This window comes from Camelus ferus, chromosome 12 (genome assembly GCF_009834535.1).
Source record: "Camelus ferus isolate YT-003-E chromosome 12, BCGSAC_Cfer_1.0, whole genome shotgun sequence".
NCBI lineage: Eukaryota > Metazoa > Chordata > Mammalia > Artiodactyla > Camelidae > Camelus > Camelus ferus.
Genome location: NC_045707.1, coordinates 3,563,310 through 3,583,755, shown reverse-complemented (window position 1 = coordinate 3,583,755; position 20,446 = coordinate 3,563,310). Strand labels below are relative to the sequence as shown.

The following is a 20,446-nucleotide window of genomic DNA, read 5'->3' as shown; positions in this document are numbered from 1 at the left end:
GGAGTAAATGTTTCTAAGTTTAAGGGCTGCCTGGTCAGGTTCAATTTTTAATCCAATTTGAAGCAAACGAGTTTCCTTGCTCTGTGAGATCTGATACTTTAGAGTGAGTTTCCCTCAGAACTGGGGTGTAGGAGTTTCTGCTAAGCAAAAACCCCAAACGTGACTAGATGGGGAGGATTGATAATGACTAGGTGGGGAGGTGACAGCAAAAAATACTCTGTGCAGGGTAGCGAGGCAAATGTGCATTCTCTTCCAAGTGAATGCATCTTCCGTATAAACTCCGGCCTGCACAATGAGCATTCCTTCTGGGAAGGTCCCCACTCTCCTCCCAGCCCTGAGAGAAATGGAGAGATGGGAGTGAAGGACTCAAGAAAATTCTCAGACTCCGACCGAGACCCAGCCTTCCTGATGCAGAAGCAACCGTGTCTCCTTAGGCCACCTGCTCCCGGGGGTTGGTGTGGCTGCACCAAGGGTGACGAAGTTTGATTCCTTTGGAAGTCTGGATGGGCTCTTCCACCTCCAGAGAGTATAAAAGGACAACAGCCATCAAGTCTAGCAAATTTCATGAAGGCTCTGTTTTGATTTCAAGAGACTAGGAAATACTTCTATAATTCTAAGAGATTCCAAAGGCATCAAGGGAGGTGGGGGTAAATGAAGATATCAAGCCAAAATTCCTAATGCTTTAATGCAATGGCCCTTTAAGAAAAATTTTCCAGGCTTAGTTGGAACAATGCTTGGACAGAGTAGATGCTCAATTGATACATGTTGAATGAATAAATAGGAGGAAATAAAAGTTCAGACCTATAGCCACCCATTTATAAATTTCAGTCTGTCCCTTACAGATACTTAAACAGGTTTTAAAATTTCATCTTCTGAGGACAGATGGTTTTCTACTTGGAAAAAGGGCCATACAAGAGGGAAAATTTTAATTACTAAGTAGAGTTATAAAACCTTGGTTAAAAGGTAAATAATGTACTTCACCAAAAAATGTAAGTTAAATATGGGATTTTTCTATATCAAAAATAAAGCTTTAAAGAAAGGTAAATAACCTATGTCGAAGAGAGCAAAATAAAATGAATAGAAGTATCTACGTAAAAACAATTAAATAATTAACAAAAGTATAAATATATTCCAGACTTCTATTATAAACCCTTTATCTCTACAAAAGTTATCAAGAAAAGAAAGAAAATTTGACTTTGGTTTAAAGACCCTGCTAGGTTACCAGATAAAGTCAAAGATATGCAAATTGACCTCAGACCAAAAATAGTTATCCTAAAAAAAGGGCCAAAGACAAAGGGGGTTTTTAGGGCCGTGAGACTATTCTGCATGATGCTCTAACGGGGGATACATGTCATTATGCATCTGTCCAAACTCAGAATGTACACGACTGAGAGTGAACCCTAATATGACCTACGGACTTTGGGTGATAAGGATGTGTCAGCGTTAAGCGTATGGACTAATGAGTGTACCACTCTGGTGGGGGATGTTGATAGTGGGGGCAGCTGTGTATGAGCAGGAACAGGGGGTATATGGGAAATCTCTGTACTTTCCACTCAATGTTGTTGTGAACCTAAAACTGCAGTGTTTTGGTTTTTTTTTTGAAGAGGCCAACAAAAGAATTATACTAATGCTGCAGACCATAAAGGTTGTCACCCGGTTGGTAGATGAATAAAACTTACTGGAAAAGGAAATCTGAAGAATGAGAGATAAGGTTTTTCATGCAGATTCAAATCTAAGAGAAAATGGGGCAACAGAGAGAGGAATCGTGGATGCAAAATATTACCCTCTCCTTAGAGTGACAGAAATGTTCTAAAATTAGGTTGTGGTGATGGTTGTACAACCCAGTCTTGGTAAATATACTGTAATTTATTGAATTCTACACTGAAAGTTTTGAGACTTTCAGACCTATGTTTTTTTGTTCTCTTAACCCTAATTAATGGAATTCCAGCCCTGATTCTTAAAGGCTCTGAGGCTGGAACTGCTGGAGAAAGAAATCTCAGGAGGAGATACTTCTCCTCCTGGAAGCTGTGGAAAAGCAAATGCTCTACTGGGTTGTAAATGCCTGACCCAAGAGGCTTGCGGGATGCCTGGACTTCAGGTGCTGTTGCCAAGTCCCAGGAAAGGAACATTTAACCTCCAAAGTCCGTAATTCTATGAGTTCTCTTATTTAAAATACATGACTCTGGCCATACGTTTTAAATTGACATGTTTTCTGAAATGCGTGGGACCCATGAGTTTTCTTTGTTAAGGTAAAAAATCATGGACACTTTCTTCTTCTTGCTCACATAAGGTGAAAAAAACAAACCTGTGACTCTGGATCGAAGGGTTTGAGAGTTTAACTTCATTTAAATTAATGGACTAAAGTTTTAATTTTACAGAGGAGGAAACTGAGGCTCAGGTAGGTTAAATCACTTTACCAGGTCACATAGGTTGGGGAATGGCTTTGACCCAGGATTTGAACCCAGCCTACCTGACCCTGGCCTTCGCTCTTAACCACTAGGCTATGACCGATATCACTTAATCATCAAAAACAACTCCTAACACGTGGAAACAGAGAGGTAGAGTGATTTGCCTAAGGTCACACAGCCAGTAAGTGGCAGAATGTGGATCTAAACCCTTTCCTCATCTGCAACCTAAGCCAGTGAACCTTCCGCCTGTCCTGCTGCCGAGCCTCCTCCCCAGCCCACCTAGCTGACCCCGCCCTGGGCTCACCTGCGCTCTTGCCCGAAGAGGCGCTCCACCTCTGCGCGGCCAGGGCTGCGGGTGCGGCCCCCGTTGCTGCCCTGGGGCCCTGGCTCCCTCTGTGCCAGCCTCCTAGGCGGGGGCAGGTCGGCCAGCACGGTGTATTCCTCCCTCTCCAAGTTATGCCTGGCCTCCCCCGGGGGCACTGAGCCCCGAGAGCCCCCAGAGCTGCCTGGCGGAGGCGAGGTTGCCAGGAGCACTAGGTCACTGGGCGGGTGGCGGGGTGGGGAAGAGGCTCGAGGGGCATCCCGGTGCCCAATGCACACTTGAGGGGGCAGCATTGGGGAGCCACGCAGAGAGTCGATGGAGGGGGCCAGGCTCTCCATACTAGTCCCAGGGAGGTCTTGAAAGAAGAGGGAAGGCTCGGGGGCCTGGCGTGGTGGGGATGAGAAAGAGGGTGCATCCCGGTGCCCAATGCATACAGGGGTGGGGATGTGGGGGTGCTCATGCAGAGAGTCTGTGGAGGGGGCAAGGCTCTCGGTGCTGGCCCTGGGGAGATCCTGGAACAGAAGGGAAGGCTCTGGGGCCTGGCGTGGTGGGGAGGAGGCCCGGGGTGCATCGCGGTACCCGATACACACAGGTGGGGGGAACTGAGGAGGGTCATGCTGAGGGGACTGGTTCTCGGCATCTGATGTGTCTGGGAGGAAGGGGAATGGGTCAAACTGGGTGTGGCGGGGGGGTGAGGAAGCCCGAGGGGCATCTCGGTGTCCAATGCACACAGCTGGGGGAACATAGGGGGGATCGTGGTGGGGTGATTCACTCTCAGAGGTGGGGGGGTCTGGAAAGAAGGGGAAGGGGTCATGTTGCAAATAGCGAGGAGGTGATGAGGCTCGAGGGGCATCCCGGTGCCCAATGCACACAGCACACGGAGGCTGGGAGGGCTCAGAAGAGGTGTGGGATGTGCCACGGGTAGTGAGGTGCAGAGGTGAAGAAGTCCGGGAGGCACTGTGATGGCCCGGGTTATGGGAGGACGAAGTGGCCCGGGATGGTGAGTTGTGCAGGGTAGGGCCAGAGGAGGACTGGAGCGGGTCACGCTGAGCTGATCTAACAGGAGATGAGGTCTGAGGCCTGTCACCTTGGGTTGGCCGGAGGGCAATGGATGCCCAGGGAACCTCACTTTGCTTGGAGCGTGATGGGGAAGATGTTCGGGGGCCATTGCTCTGGGTTGGCCGGAGGGGAAAGGAGGCCCAAGGAATGTCTTTGTTAGTACGATGGGGAGAGGAATTTCTGGGGTTGTTCCGTTGAGAGAAGCGATGGGGAGATGGTGGTCCAGGATTGTCCTGTTGGGTGTAGCCCTGAGAGGAGGAGCTTCCAGGGCTTTCCCGCCATAAGGTAGAGGATTTTGGATTGTCTTGTTGGGTACAAGAGGTTTTAGGGTTGTCCCGTTGTGTAGAAGAGGTTCTGGGAGAATTTTGTTGAATACAAGAAGTTCTGGGGTTGTCCCGCTGGGGAGTACAAGTAGGAACAGAAGTTAGAAGTTTTTCCTGTTGGGTAGAAGAGGTTCTGGAGTTGTCCTGTTGGGTGGCTCGAGGGGGAGAGGAAACTTGAGGATTATTTCGTTGGGTGGACGAGCTTCTGGGGGTGTCCCATTGGGCAATTCTTGAGGGAGAGAATGCTCTGGGTGTGTTCCGCTGTGTGGAAGAGGCTCTGGGAGTGTCCTGTTGGGTGGACGAGGTTCTGGGGGTGTCCCGATGGGTGGTTCTTGAGGGGGAAGATGCTCTGGGGGTGTTCCGCTGTGTGGAAGAGGCTCTGGGAGTGTCCTGTTGGGTGGACGAGGTTCTGGGGGTGTCCCGATGGGTGGTTCGGGGAGGAGAGGAGGCTCGGGGTGTATTAAGTTGTGTGGAGGCCTGAAGGGTGGCACTTCGAGGTCCACTCTGTGGTGTCATGGGAGAGGCCTGGGTTAGTGCTGACTGGTGCCGCTCCGGGGAGAGGTACCTGCTTTCTCCCCGGAGCTTTGCCCAGTGCTGTCCAGCACTTCGGCTCCCACCACTGGTGCCTAGAGAGGAAAGAGGCAGGTTCAAGGTTAGGGGAGAGGTCCAAGCAGCTCCCACAGCCTTCCTTTCTTTGTCTCCTGAGATGGATGATTGGGGTAGACCCCACACTGTTTTCTTAGAGGACCCACTGTCCCTACCACACAACTCCACCCCTCTGACCAGAGCAGACTGGAGGAGGTCTCGGATGCCGCTTTCAAGCTGAGGTCATGAATTTGAAATTGAAACCCAGGCTGACTCAGTCAATGGTGGGTGGGCTCCAGAGCCAAGGTCGCATAGTCTGGGGAGTCCCTGAAAAGAAGCAAACTGGTAGAGAGCAGTTTTGACACTAGCCTGTGTGGCAGCAGAGAGGGAGACGAGGCTCCAACAGCTGCTGCCTAGCAAGTTTCCGCTCCCCGTTCTACTTCCTGCAACTGGATTCCGAGAAACTCTCCCATCTCTTCTAGTGAGATTCATGTGCGAGAGCTCTAAAAAGTTCCTTTTGTGAACAGGCAGCATCAGCCTCACCTGGGGATTTGCTAGAAATACAGACTCTCAGGACCCACCCTGGCGCACTGCATCAGAATCTGTGTTTTAATAAGATTCCCAGGTGATTTGCATGCACATTATAGTTTCAGAAGCCCTAATCTAAAGGATTCATGTCACTTCTCTAAACAGTGACCCCCTCACAACTCCCATCCCCATGAAGGGGACGCCACAATCTTGGTGTCACTCTGAACCCCCCTCACTCCCTTGGTCACCAAGCAGGTAGTGGCCACCAGCTGTGTGTGTCCCTGGGCTGGTGCTTTAGGAGAGAAGTAAAGGGTATTGTGGACTCACCTTGAAGGAGCCACGACTGCCTTCCTGCCTTCCCTCTTCTACTTTGAGACCTCCGCCTCCTCTAAACTCTCTGAGCTGGTGTCACTGAAGTCTGAGTTGCCACACAGCAAGGAATTGGAACCACGCACAGAGCAGAACTTAACACGTGTACCGTTGTTGTCTGGTGGACTGATGCCCCACGATGTTCCAAATCTGCCTGCTTCTCTTATCCACCTCCTCCCACCTCCCTGCTCTCAGCCATCCTCCTTTCTCACCTGGATGGTTGCAAAAGCTCCCCACATGTGCACTCTGGGCACAAGGTCCTCGTCCCGTTCAGGGAGATCCTTTCCAAAAACAAACCTGGCTAGATTACACCTGCTTACAAGGAGAGACTGTGAGCTATCTCAGGTGGGGGAAAACTGAAAAGATGTGACTGCATGCAAAGTGCGATCCTAACGTTCATTTCTTAATTTTGATAATTGTGCTATGGTTATGTAAGATGGCAACACTGGGGGAACCCAGGTGAGGGGCATAATGGAGACTCTCTGTATTATCTTGGCAACTCTTCTATAAAACTAAAGTAATTTCAAAATCAAAGGCTGAAAAAACTGCAGGGGCTTGCAACTGCACCTGGAATAAAATCAATCCAGGCATTTCCCACGGCTGGCAAGGCTCTGCCCGCCGCCACCAGCCTCCCAGCTCCCTGGGAGGAGGGGCCGGGCCTTCTTGTTTTCCACGGTGTCACATGGGCTTAGAAATGTGTTTAGCACACCATAGGTGGCCAATAATACTGGGCCACCGCCTTCCAGCTCTGAGTTCTGCCTTATCCTGGAGCTTTCGGGCCCTTTGAGCATGGGTGCTGGCTGAGATGGTGTTTGCCGCCACTCTCGTGGCTCACAGCAGGGTCAGCACCCCTGTCCCCGGTTTCTTCCCTTTCCCACCCATGACAAGCATCCTTTTGAGCCCGGCCCACCCAGGATCTGACTCCACTCCTGCAGCGCCCTAAGTGGGCACACAGAGCAGGCTCTACAGATGTTCTAGGACATCTGTGTTTTGTCCCTCCGCCAGCCGGGCTCTGCCCAGCCTGCCCCACTGAGCGTGCTTTGCAGACTGGGAGGTGGCCCGAGAGGGATGGCAAGGAGAAGCAGGTTTGGAAGGAGGGTCAGGTTGCTGGTGGCTCCTCATGCCAGCCTCCTCTCCAACCCCGTCCCCAACTCCACATGTTCCCATCACCCCACTTTCCTTCCCTCCTTGAACCTACCACCTCTGCCCACTCCTTAAGGCCTCTGTATTGACTGTTCCTTCTGCTTCTCAACTCAGATCTCAGCTACAATGTCACCTGCCCAGAGAGGCCATCCCTGTCCACTTACTCTCACAGCCTCCTGTCTTAGCTGTCCAAAAATCAGTTCCCACTCTCTGGTCTAGCTTTCCATGTGTGTTCTGTCTGCCTTCCCTCCACTGGATTGCCAGCTCCGTAAGGGTGGGTCTTGTCTGTCTGTTTCTGCAGCACTAAGACAGGGTCTGGCCCATAGCAGGTGCTCAGTGAATACTTATCGACTGTGATAAATGAGCTACAAGGATACATTCTACAGCACAGGGAATATGGCCAATATTGTATAATTTTAAATGGAGTATAATGTGTAAAAATTTGGAATCAGCTGTGTTGTCCACCTGAACTGAATATAATGTCATAAATCAATGATACCTCAATTAAAAAATATATAAATGAATAAATAAACACTTATCGAAGGAGTAAAATAAAGAGCACTGTGTTGAGCTTGGGCTGCTGTCATACACCCAGTGGAGAGGTTGTTGTGCAGATGAACTAGAGTTCAGGGGAGAAATTAAGATTAGAGGCATGGACTTGGGAGATAACGGGTCTTTCCAGACAATATTCAAAGCTGAAGTGGCTGAGCTAGCGGGGAGAGAACAGAAGAGGGCCCAGTACTGGACTCTGGGGAGTCTGATATTTGAAGGTTGAGCAGAGGAGGAGGCATCAGCAGAGCAGAGTGAGAAGGAACAGCCAGTGAAGAAGGCCCTGACCCTTGGCTGGGCGCCCCCAGCCTCAGTCTCTTCCCAGGCTCTCAGATCCAGCACAGTCAGCACTGCTTGCACCCTCTCCCCAGTACTCCTCTGTCCCTAGTCCCATCAAATCTATGTCCTCAGTGTCTCTCCTCGCCCCCTCCTCATCCTGCAGCCGCAGCCCTAATTCAGGTTTCTCCGTCTCTCATCTGGACAGTTGCAATGCGCTACAGAAGGACAGCAGGAACGGGTCATGCATACATCCATCCTTCAGCCAGTCACCAGCTGTTAACGGTTTGCCTCATCTGCTTGATCAACCCACCTACCTACCTACCTACATATCATCTGTCTGTCTAGCTCTATCTACCTTGTTGAAGACATCATGACATTTCACCCCTAAGCCTTCCATATGTACCTCCTAAGATCGAGGACAGTCTCCTTCCATTATCACACTCAGGAAATACAGCATGGACGCCATACAGTTATCTACACACAGCTTGAATTCAAATAGCCCCTGCTGTCCCAATAATACCTTTCCTAGCTCTGTCCTTTCCTCTCCCAGATCCAAGCCCAGATACACAGGACATTTCACTTCCCTGTCTCTGTTGTCTCCTTTATTCAAGAACAGCTCCTCAGCCCTTTTTGTCTTTCCTGCAGAGTTCTGTCAGTTATTTTGCAGAACGTCCCTCAGTTTGGGTTTGTCTGATGTTCTGCTGGGATTAGACGCAGGGGATGGATTTTTAGCAGCGAGACTCGGAGAGGATGCTGTGTCCTCCCACTGCGCATTACATGGGAGCACCTGGTGCCGGTTTGCCCCACGCTGGGATGCTGAGCTGCCGCTGGGTTAAGGTGGTGTCTGCCAGATCTTCCCATCCTAAGGGTGCCTTTTCCCTCTGTAATCGATGTGTAATCTGAGGGGTGATACTTTGAGACTGTGTGAATATCCTGTTCCCCGACAACCTTTCACTAGGAATTTAGCATCAGCAGGTGATTCGTGCCCGAACCAGTTATCATTCCAGCGGCCACAACAGTCTCTTTAACTGGTTTCTCATCCCTCAGCCTTGCCCTGCTCCAATTCATCCCTCACACCCTTGCCCTAGTGAAATTCTTAACGTGCACGATCAACTACATCACTCCCCTCCTCAAAAACCTTCTGTGGCTCCCTACTACTTACAGAAGAGAGTCCAAACTCCTTGGCTAGACTCTTGAGGCTCCGCAGGGTCTGGTCCAGCTGTACACTCCCATCTATGCTAAAGCTGTGTGTACCAGGATGCTCCGTTTTCACACCTCCAAGCCTTTACCCAGCTGAGTGCCACGTCCAGAAGGCATTCCTCTGTGAGTCCTTCCCTGACTGGAATGAAGCTCTTCCTCTGCCCCTGCCCCTGCCCCCACCCCAGCCGGGCTCACAGCCCCACACAGCTGTTTCTGCTCTTCCTCTGTCCTGGGCTGCTGTTCGTCACCTCCCAACTGTTTGCTTTACTAGATGATGAGCTTTCCAGAGCAGCGACCACATTGAACTCCTCCTGAACACCCTCAGTGTCTAGCATCAGGGTTTTCACATGGTTAGCGCTTGCATGTTTGCTGATTGAATGGTAAGGAGCTGTGGGAAGCCAGGACTGTCCCCCAGTAGTTAGGACATGATGCCCTGGCCCCACAGCCCCAAATGCTGATGATGTTGAAGACACAGACCAGGAGGCAACACAGTGCAGTAGTGATGGAGGGCCCAGCACCCTGGGTTCACATGACAGCAAGACGCTGACCAGTGTCATAGGCATCTGTGGGCTTGGCCCGACCAGCAGCCTTTGCCTTTCTCTGCGAACAACATCACCCTGATTTCCTTTGGGCAATCTCTTCTCCTCCACTCTCAGACCATGACGTTTGCACAGGGAGCTGATCCCATCCCAGATCACCAGGTTGGGCATATGACCCATGCTGGGTCCCAGGGAAAACCCTTCCCAGGACTTTGGCTACATCTATAGGGAAAATTGTGCCCTCTTACTGTGGGGGTTGAAAATTAGGTAAGATAAGCCTGCTGCTGCTTATCATGCCACTATCAGGGGAGGATCTGGCTGACAATGAAGCCAACACAAAAAAGCAGAGCAGAGACCAGATTTCTGATGCCATTTGAACACCTGGATCCAGCCATGCCTGAAGTCATATTCCCTTAGACTTTTACTCAGTTGGTTTCTGTCATTTGCAACCTGAAGATCCTAACCCACCAGTTGTGAGATGATGTATTTAAAGCAGATTTCCTGGCACATTATAGCTGCTCCATAGTTATATGGGAACTGTTACTATTATCAAGACTCAAGCTGCCAAAATAAGATGTCTCAAGGGGTCCACATGGCCCACAGCTATCTAGTTCCCAGGCCCCCTGGACATCCCCACACCTGTGGTCACAGGGACCAAACTGGCCTGGCTGAAGGTACTCACCCTCCTTTCTCTGGCCTGCAGCGTCTCCTCCCACAGGGGACCGGGCGAGGAGAGGAGCCCTTTGGGTGCTGTCAGCTCTTGGCCCCTCCTGCGGCTTCCTTGGGATCATCACGGCGAATTTGTCCCCACTGGGGACCTCCTCCGGCCTCTCAACAGTGTCCCAGTCCTGCCAGGGAAGGGGAAGAGAAAGTGTGTTTGGAGAATAAAAGAAAGAGCCCAGATCCTGCACTCCCAGCATGAGATGGGTAGAAGGAAGGAAAAGGAACTGACGTGGAGAGACCACGACTTTGCTGGGCTCTTTGCAGGTGTTAACTTAGTGAATCTTCAATCAACCCTGTGAGGTAGGCACATCCATTGGAGCTAAGAACTTGCCCAAAATCACACAGCTGGGAAATGGTTTCTATGGAAGGGGACTTGAACCCAGGGCAGTTGGACTCCGTATGGTAGGAGGGCCTTGGCATAGCAGCCCCCACCCCAGAGACACCCCCAGGACCCAGAGAAGAGTAGGTGGGTTCAAAGTCCAGCTCTACCACTTCCCGGATGTGAGGCCTCAAGTAAGTCACTTCCCTTCTCTGAGCCTCAGATTTCTGGCCCCTAAACCATGGAAGTCTCTACCTCAGACGGGGTGGGGTGGGGGGACTTCCCAAGACAAGGCCCACCCGTCTGTGTTGTTTTCCTTTGAGACTTACCACTCCCCCTTGGGGCCCCATGGATAGCCTGTCTCTTCTGCCCCATGACAGCCCTTTGAGGGGTGAATGCACCAGAAATTTCCCCTGTGTCTCCTCTTCTCCCAGTTAAATGGCCCCCAGCCCTTGTCAGGCCCCCCAACCTGCTCCCTTTCCTCTGTCCCTGGAGATCTATGCCAGGGCTGGTCACGCGGCTCAGCGCTGTGTGACCAAGGCAGGGCCTAGGGCCAGTCCCATCCTTGCTCTGGATGCCACACCCACCATCCCCGCCCTCTGTGAACTGACACTTGTTGGCAGCCTGAGCCCATTGGTGACTCACGGGGAGCTCCCTGACAACTGAAACGCCTTCCTCCACTTTTTCATAGCCAGACCCTCAGCCCCCTGGGCCAGCCTCCCCCAGGTGAAGGTCTAGGGCGGCCCAAGGAGCAGCTAAGTCTCCAGAGGACCTTGGCTGAGTTTCCTGGTGTGAGAGGCTCAGCCCTGCCTGGAGGTTTGGGTGGGAACCCCAGGGCTGGCCCAGGGCAGAGAGCTGCTCTTACCCTGGCCTCCCGCCCCCATCTCACCACAGAGGACGAGTTGCTGGTATCATCAGGGGCGTCACAGTCAGGGCTGGAGCTGGTGCCAGAGTCAGAGCTCTCGTTGAAGCTGCCACACAGGGAGGAGGGCAGGTAGGGCACTGCCTCGGGTTCCTGGCTCCTGGGAGCGGCTGTGAGGCCCTCTGCAGGGAGCCCTGCTGATGGGCCCCTGGGAGAGGAGACAGACTCATGACTTTTTCCCTCAAAGTAAGGGGAATTAAGGACTAACAGCCAACCACCACCCAGGTACACACACACCTCACATTACAGTGGAGGAGGGGACTAACACTGAGGACTCTGTGCTCTGCTCTTTACATGGGCTGCCTCATTTAGCTACAACAGCCTCCCTTTGAAATGAATGTAATGATTCCCATTTTACAGATGAAGAAACTGAGGCTCAGAGAGGTCAAGGGACCGGCCAAGGTCACAGAGGCAGGAAAAGGCAGAGATGCATTATGAACCAGGGCTGTGGCCCCAGCCCTGACCATGTCACTGGAGCAGGAGAGAGGACCCCAGGTTCAGTAAGACTAAGAAGACAGAATCATGCTAGACTAATAGGGCGCTCTGAGAGGTAGCAGGATTCCAGGGACAGTGACAGGGCCACAAGTCTGGATGCTGAGGGACGGACTTGTACAGAAAATCCTGCTTTAAAGAAGGCAGCCAGTTAGAGCTGGCAGTATCCCCAAAGGGTGACCCACAGATTGGCCTACAGGATAGAAATGGGTGATGACTTTTAAAAGAGGCCTGTGGTCAAATAAGTTTAAGATACATTACATCCTTCTCCTACCTCCCCCACCCAAAAGCACAAATGCATGCTAGCAAACTAAAGGCTCTGACAAGTCCTGCAAGCAAGCTATTCAAATTTGTTTATCGCAGACTTTCTGAAACATATTTGATGGCAGAGCTGGTTTGTTTGTTTTTTAAATAATGCCTACCTTTAAGGAACATATGTTCCCAAAGCAATGCTGATTTGATTCAATCCCTCTTCTTTTTTAAACAGGGGAACTGAGGCATAAAAAGAAGGAACAACTTGCCCAAGGTCCCAGAGCCCATCAGGGAGGGAGCTGAAGCTGGAATCTAGGTTTCTAGATCCTTAGCCATGCCTCCACAAGGCACTATGGTCCCCAAAAGGGACTTCAGTCCAACTCAGGCCCCGGGGTGGAGGAGCAGTGCGTGGTCAGGGAGGTGGGTGGAAACTGCCCCTGGGTGCTGACAATTTAATCTTTTAAAGCTGTGCAAAGAGAACCAGGAAATGAGTGGGCTGTGGGCCATGCCCATTGCCGGGTGGATGCAGAGCTGATCCATCCTCTGAGATAGGGCCCATGGAACCCGCCCTGCTGCTTGTGCCCAAGCTGAGTGGACTGACTGTGTGACCCATGCCAGAAGCCATCACAGACAGAGGCTGCCATCGTGAAGGGGGGTGTGGGGAAGGGTGGGTGATGGCATCCTACCCCAGGAGCCCCTCCTCAGATCCCAGGGTTCTACCCACCTCTCGGGCCCTGGCCCAAGGCCTGGACCCACCACGGACTGGCAGCTGGAGGTCGAAGCACCAAACAGGTCGTCAATGGTAGGCGGGCGGCGGGGTAGGTCACAGTAGGGTGCCTCAGCACTTGGAGGGCTCCTGGGCTCCTGAGACAGAGTTGGAGAGGTGGCAGCTTATGGCCCACGTGGGGGCTCCCCTCCCCCTGCGCAGCCCCTCCCCCCACCAGGCGATGTGAAGAGTCTCCAGACACCTCCAGGGATCTCATACTTCTCAAGGAGAGCTGTCCATCAGACTGGGAGCGCCCCTTGGGACCCAAGCTGGGGGCTGGCAGAGATGCAGGGTATGTGCACGCGTACATGGGTATAGGTATGTGTGCGTATAAAGGCCTGTGTGTGTGCAAGTGTGTGCGTGTGCATGCATGTGTATGCATGACTTGTGGGAACACTGGTGTGTCGGTTTGCATAAGTGCGTGTATGTTTATTTGTGTGTTTATAAATACACACATCAGTGAACCCACCTGACTTGTGTACACACGCAAGCACGTGCATGTTGGCACAAATACATGAGTGCAGACCTGAGGATGTGAAGTGCACAAAAGGACCCAAAAGGGTCTTGGTAGCCAGGAGATAAGGATGAGGGGGAGGGTTAAGCTGATCTGGAGAAGGAAAATGCCGGAGGGAGGAAGAGGTAGTCTGAGGGAGAAGATGGGAAAGAAGACCTTGGAGGCAGGCAGAGATCTGCCCTACTGAAGATGACGGGGCTTCCAGGGCTGGAGGGTCAAGGCCCCAGAGGTGGGGGCGGGGGGCCCTGAGCCGACTGCAGGCCTCTCTCTCCCTCCTGCCCTGAGCAGGGCCACACCTGCGAAGGCTGGTGCTGGGCTCACCCGGGGGGAACGGCTGCTCCCCTCCGGGAAGGCCCCCCCATTCCTTCCCACCTCCTGGGGTGCCAGGGCCCTCCCCTGGGGGTGGGAGACAGTGGCCATAGCACCCTGCACCCCGCCTCCTCTTGGGTTACCTGGGCGGCGGGCTCCGGCGGTGGCGGCTGGCGGCTGTCAGCACCCTCGTCCCTGGGGGGCTCCGGCTCAGGCCCCCGCGCTGCCGCCCTCCCAGGCCCCGACTCTGGGCCGTGACGGCGTCGGCCGAGGCAGTGGAAACCTTAGAGGGGCCAGCTGCGGGAGCAGGGGCCCCTCATTACTGTTTCATAAGCCAGGGCCCAGCCAAGAACAATGCAGGACATGAAACCGCAGGAACCCGATCCCTGTGGCTCACCTGAGAGCAGACCGGGCGGGGGCCTGGGCGCGGGCTCCCTGGGGACCCTGGAGCCCAGAACCAGGGCGGAGGCCACAGCCTGGCCACAGCCCCAGGGTGGGCACGGAGTCGCTGGGTTCCAAGAAGGCCACTCACCACTGTGGGATCTGGGCATGACAAGGAGTGGGGCTGGGGTGTCTGCTGCACAGTCCACGCCAGAGAAGGCCTGGCTGGGTTCAGTTTCGCCCCCTGCCCCAGAGCTAGATTCTGATCAGCGCTGGGTAGCAGGAGGTGTCAGATCTGCAGCCTGGCCTGGCACCTTGGCTGCCCTGGGGACCTCAGCACATGAATGAGGAGGGAGCGGCTCACGGGGCATCCTCAAGGGGTCCTGAGCCCAGCAGGAGCCCCAGCCTGTCCCAGCACCTCCTCCCTGCTTTTACCTCCAGCCCCCATCACTACCCACTACCCGAAGGAGTAGGCCCAGTAGCCAGTCCCCAGCTCTGATTTCCTGTCTGGCGGGTCAGCATGGGCTCTGGCCTCAGACAGACATCAGGCCCAATCCTGGCGCCTCCACTTCCCAGCTCGGTGACCTCAGCCCAGTGGCTTTCCTCTCTGAGCCTGGTTTTGTCATCTACAAAACGGGATGATTAATGAACCCACTTCCTAGGGGTGTTATGAGATTTAAATGAGTTAATATTTGTAAAGTGCCTGGTCTGTACACATTAAATATAATAGTATAAAAACATTCAATAGAATTTTATTAGTGTTAAATCAATAGAATGTTAAGTCTACTTAAGAATAGATACATTGAAAAGGAATGTGTGGTGCCTGGCACACAGCCGGGCTCTCCCACTTAGCCCCTCCTCCCTCCTCCCTCCTCCCTCCCTGGCCAGGACCTGGTCAAGGCTGTGCGATTTCAAGGGATATGTCCTCCTCCCAGCCTGTGAGACTCAGCTGAGAGTAGAACTGAGATGCTTCTGGAGCCCAGGATCCTAGGGGAGCTGGAGCAAGCTTCTGGGAAAGGGTTGCTCTGGGACCTGGGGCCATTTTTGCATATTCTAACGTAGGTGATGTCAGAACTGGCTCCTATCCCAGGTGATACCTTTAGCAGGCTCCTCAGGGATGCGTTTGTTTCCATGTGTAATTAGGGGTCCAGCTGGGAACTGCACAGATCCCTCAAGGCTGGGGGGTGCTTTTTTAACATACAGATTTTGTGACTCCACATATTTGAAACTGCTCTTCCATAAGCAAGATCATCGGTGCCAGATCCTGATAACTTGAAAGCCTCTGCCTCCCGCTGAGGTCTGGCTCCTGAGCGCCTTATGTTAAGTCAACTCCCCTCATCGCCAGTGTGTCCCCAGGGACCTCTCACTCACCAACCCAAACAACTCCACACAGACCTCCCATCCCAAGAACACTGCCTCAGGAAATAACTTAGCAGTCAGCTATATTCTACCCCCCTCCACGTCACTCAGTTACTAAATCCTTTAGATTCTTCTATTCAGTTAGTTCTGAAATGTGTGCATTTGTCTCCATCTCAAAGTCTCCATCATCTCTGGCATGAGTAATTGCACTTTTCCTCACTGGTCACCTGGTTCACTCTCACTCCCTGCTGTCCATTCTCAGCCCTGCAGTCAGACTGACTTTTGAAAATGCAAATCTGATCCCTTCACTCTCCTGTTTAAAACCTTCAGTGGCTCCCCATGCCTCTCAGGAAAAAGACCAAAGTCCTCAGCATGTCCACAAGTCCCCACAAGGCCGGTGAATCCCAGTCCCCACCCCATTCTCCATCCTTGTCCTAGAGGCCCTCTGCCCCTCCCTCTCTTTGGCTTCCCTCTCTCCAATGTTTCTCCTCTTTTCTGCCTCAGGGCATTTGCACATACCGTTCCCTTCCTCTCCTCTTCCCCCAACTTCACTGGCCATGCCCTCACAACCCTTACCAGCAGCTGAAATATTATTTCCTTGGAGAAACATTCCCCGATGCCCTATCATTTACCCTCATGCCTCTTGCTGTTCCTTTACAACATTTATCACAACCACGATTAAATAATTATTTGCATGATTACTTTCTCAGTCTCCAGTTCTCTTACTAGACTATAAGCCCCATGAACCAGGAACTGCATCTGTTCTATTTATCACTATTTCCCCAACATCTAGCGTCATGCTCAGGACATTTTAAGCACCTCTGCAATATATGTGAACACATGAGCTGGCCCAAGTTCTCAGCTGGGAAGTGGTGGGACTGAGACTAAAACTCAGACCTGAATCCAAGGTTCTTCTCCTGTTCCACACTTACCATCTCCCCATTCATTGGGAGAAGGTCATTTGCATGGGAGATGGACTCACGGGGCTTTCAGGCATCTGTTCCCTGAACTTGGGTGAGGGTAGAGGAACTGTTATTGGAGGTATCAAGAGATGTAGGAAAGAATCTCCCAGGTTTATTTTTCTGGTTGGGAAGGTGGAAAAGAGGAAACTAACGTGTATTGAATTAGCCACATGTGACTTGAGCTAAGCAGGGCCGGATGCCCTGAGTGAGAAGCTTTGTTGCCCCACTTTACCCATATGGAGAATGAAACCAGAGATCAATGACCCACGGTCACACAGCTGGTAAATGGCAAACCTGGGACTGGAACTCTGGCCTGCCTGGCTCCAAAGCTGAACAGCAACTCCCTTACAATGGCCACCTCTTAGAGCCTAACGCCTGCATGAGGATGGCTGCCAGGCTTAAGAGGAGCCTCAGCACCCCCCTGGGATGATGGAGCCATAGGGGGTCAAGGCTGGAGGGGCCCTCGGAGATTCACGGGTCCCGTGCTTCTCAGAGCGTGTGTACCAGCTGCTCAGGTTTACATGCACCAGGGCTTAGCCTAAAATCACATCCATCACGAAGTGAGAAAACCCCTCCCCTTTCACTCCTTCAATACCTTCAAGGAGACTGTCTCCAGTGGGTGTGGGGGACCTTTAATGCCTAACACCTACCATTCTCCCTTTTTGACAGAGTGACAGCAGGACTCAGGCTCAGAGCCTTTAGCCGACAACACCCTAGTTAGAATTTAATGACATTTCTGGTTTTTTTTTTTCTTTCTTTCTTTCCTTTAAACCTTCTCTATAAAGGATATGATCCTAGGTTTCTATTTGTGGTGGTGATGTAAAGTTTTGTTTTAGTATAAGTGAAAAAAGGGTGTTGGTTTGATTTTGTTGTTGTTGGTTTTTTGGGGAGGGGAGGTAATGAGGTTTACTTATTTATTTTTAGAGGAGGTACTGGGAATTGAACCCAGGACCTCATGCATGCTAACCATGTGCTCTACCACTTGAGCTATACCCTACCCCCCAAAAAATGTTGATTTAAAGGACAATAAGGTAAGTAATTGATTTCATGAGGCTTGGCAAAAAAATCATAAAAGCAGGAGGCGACCGGCATGGGAAACATTAACATAGTCCCACCACCTCATTGTACAGATGGGAAAACTGAGGCTCTGCCCAGGAGGAGGGTCAGTGTCTGGGTCTAACTGCAAGTTAGTGGCACAGCGAGGCCCCTCCCCCCATCACAGACTCCCCCATCCCAAACCACCCCGACAACTCAGGAAAGACTGCCCACCTGGTACACTGCTCTGTGGGCCTCCTCAGGGTGGAAGCAGTTTTGACAGCAGCTCTGGGTAAGCACATTGGCCTCAAAATGTCCACAGGGGGCATTCCCAGCCATCCCCTCCATATCGTCTGAGTCAGACGGCAGCTCCTGCAATCCAAAATGGTGGGACCTGGGAAGAATGTGGGGATAGGAGCAAGGACCAGCTAACTGGCTGGCAGCCTACCCAGACTCCAGCCCCAGCTTGCCCCTAGATAGACAAGAACCAAAGAAATGAGGTTATCCATCAGTTCTTTCATCTGTTCATTTATTCACTCAACAAACACTCATTAAGCACCTCCTAAGCATCAGGCACTCTGCCAAGCATTCGACATGTGATTTGTAGTCATTACTGCAGCGTTGCTCGAAGTGTATTTTGGGGACCCTGCATTAGACTCAGCTGAGCTGCTCATAAAATGCATATTCCCAGTTCCTTCCAGATTCACCCAGTCAGAATCTCTGGAGGTGAGACACCTATACAAGGTGTTATACAAGTCTCCTAGGTGACTCCAATGCACCTAGAAGTTTGAGTGCCCTTGCCGTACAAGTATCCTGCATTGTGGATAAAATTAATGCCAACCAGATGAAGCAGCTAAGGCTCACAGAAGTTCCAGAACTTGTTCAAAGCCCCAGTGGCTGAACTGGATTCACACCCAGTCTGTGTGCCTCGCCACCCTCTCAGAGGTGGAAGTGAGGGACACTGGACCTCACTGCCAGCTCACACAGGTCACTTAGGAGACACTGGGAGTGAGGCAAGAGGCCAGCCAGGTATTTCAGAGTTGAGGACAAAATCATGGATGAAAGTGAACAACATAAGGTCACACAGCAAGTTGGTGGCAGAGCTCAGCCAAAGAGACTCTGACTTCAGCCCAGGGATCTCCCTCTAGGTGCCGCTAAGGGCTCCAATGCCACACCCTGGGTGGGGGAAGCCCGTTCAGAAGAGTGATTTGAAGATGCCATCCTCACTCACGTAGAGCCAGGAGAGGGGTGGGGAGGAGAGGAATCCATATTCCCAAACACATGCACCTTACCATGCCTCCAGGTCATGTGCCCATACAGTCCTTACCTGGCAAGTTTCCTCCTAAGCCGCTCAGGGATTCAGCCTTAGTTGCCAATCTCGGTTGAAAGCTGGGGAATTTCAGGTCCTCCCCTGGGGCAGCCAGGGAGAAGGTTCCTGGCTCCTCCACCATCAGACCTAGGGAAGCAGCAGGGCACAGTGGGGGTTGAGGGGCACCCACTGACCCCTCGGTGGTCCTGGGGTCTTTGATCCTCCCGGGACTGTAATCTCCCAAAGTCGTTCCCAGCTTCCAGTGGTGGAGAGGGGAACGCATCCCTCCTGCCCTGCCTGGGCGGTTCTTTCCAGATCTTGCCACATAAAGGAGGATCGCCTCTGATGAAGAACGTTATTTCCCTCGGGGCGGGGGTGGGGGGCTCTACTACACGTGCCCCTCACCGCTCCCGCTTCCTCCTCCCCACCCCCAACCAATTGGCAGAATCCTTCTCTAAAATGCACTTTAGGTGTGGATATAACAATAAAAAACCTTCAGCGGACATGCATGCCCCACCCGGAGAATGGACCCCTGGACCTCTTTCCATCCAGCCAGTCAACCAGTCCCTCCCCGTGTCTCTTATCCCTCTACCTTTCTCCACTAGCCTCTCCTCCCTTCCAACCTTTCTGCCCGCTGTACTAACCTCGGCTCGGGTTTCCACGCACAGGGGGTGACGGGGTGGGGTGCCAGGGGTCACAGCCTCTTTATTTTAACAATGAATCAGAACGTTGCCCGGGAGGTGGACGACGACCACGCCCCTGCCACTCTCGCATAGGCTCTCTCTAGGTGCTTTATTTACATGAAGACTGTGGGATTGGACAACCCGAGAGCAAGGGGCGGGGCGGAGGCGGGCGGCGCCCAGATGCCTCCGAGTGCGGGACCCGCTGCACGTTTAGCTTGAGCAGCAGTGTCAGGGGGTTCCCAGGGGGTTCCCAGGGGGCTCTTGAGAGGCCTGGCACTGGCGGGTCTGGCTTCCTAATCTCTTTCCCTTTGGTTTATTCCCACCACAGTCCCCCGGGCTGGCTTTAGTCCAGACCTCGGGCTGGAGACTTAACCTCTCTGTGCCTCCGTTTTCTTATCTGTAAAATAGGGGTAGTAATAGTACCTGTGAGGATGAAATTAAATGTCCAGGGTTTTTCAACCATTTGTACCCTTCCACTGATGTGGCGCTCACTCACAAAATGTACAGTTCATCCTTAAAAAAAAAAACAAGAAAAGAAAAATTGCCTTCTTTTTTTAAGCTAACATTTATTCTGCACAATTTGCCAACTCCTATTCCAAAATCTTTACATATATGAGGACATAGTAACCTGAAAGATTAAGTACCAAGATCCTCATTTCACAGCAACTAGGATCAGAATTAACTAACTCACCAGTGTCACACAGTTAGTGGCAGAGCCAAGACCAAAACCCTGGTGTGTACTGTAAGCAAAACAAAGTAGTGAGACTCATGTGCAATATCTGGCTCTAGCACTTCGTGGCTGTGTAATCCTGCAAGTTACTTGACCTCTCTGAGCCAAGGGTGAAGTGGATACCTGGTTTGACTTTGAAGGTGAGGGTATGGCCCCAGCCCTCTAGCCCCCACCAATCAGTAAAATCTGGAGCCAACTCAGGGTGGCACTCTTGACAATTTAATTCATTCAATACTCATGGAGAGTGATTCTCCTGTTTGGTGTACTTTGTGGTACTTACATTTTAGTGCAGACAAACAGATCCCAAACAAGATAAGTCAGCAATATATGGAGTACGTTGGCTGGTGATAGGTGCTCAGGAGAAAAATGAAGCAGGGAGGGGATTG

At 52.0% G+C, this 20,446-nt stretch overlaps 1 protein-coding gene across 1 annotated transcript in view; it reads right to left on the bottom strand.

Moving 5' to 3' along the window:
* TRIOBP (TRIO and F-actin binding protein) overlaps nt 1–17,701 on the bottom strand; it is a 55,276-nt gene extending 37,575 nt beyond the window's left edge. Inside the window, exons 1-5 of the mRNA XM_032492205.1 lie at nt 17,573–17,701; nt 12,737–12,876; nt 11,236–11,416; nt 9,987–10,152; nt 2,713–4,738 (exon numbers count right to left, since the gene is read on the bottom strand). Of these exons, the coding sequence (XP_032348096.1) occupies nt 2,713–4,738; nt 9,987–10,152; nt 11,236–11,416; nt 12,737–12,876; nt 17,573–17,686 (2,627 nt within the window). The 5' untranslated portion in view covers nt 17,687–17,701. The remainder of the gene's footprint in view (nt 1–2,712; nt 4,739–9,986; nt 10,153–11,235; nt 11,417–12,736; nt 12,877–17,572) is intronic.
* Between the last annotated feature and the right edge of the window lie 2,745 nt (nt 17,702–20,446).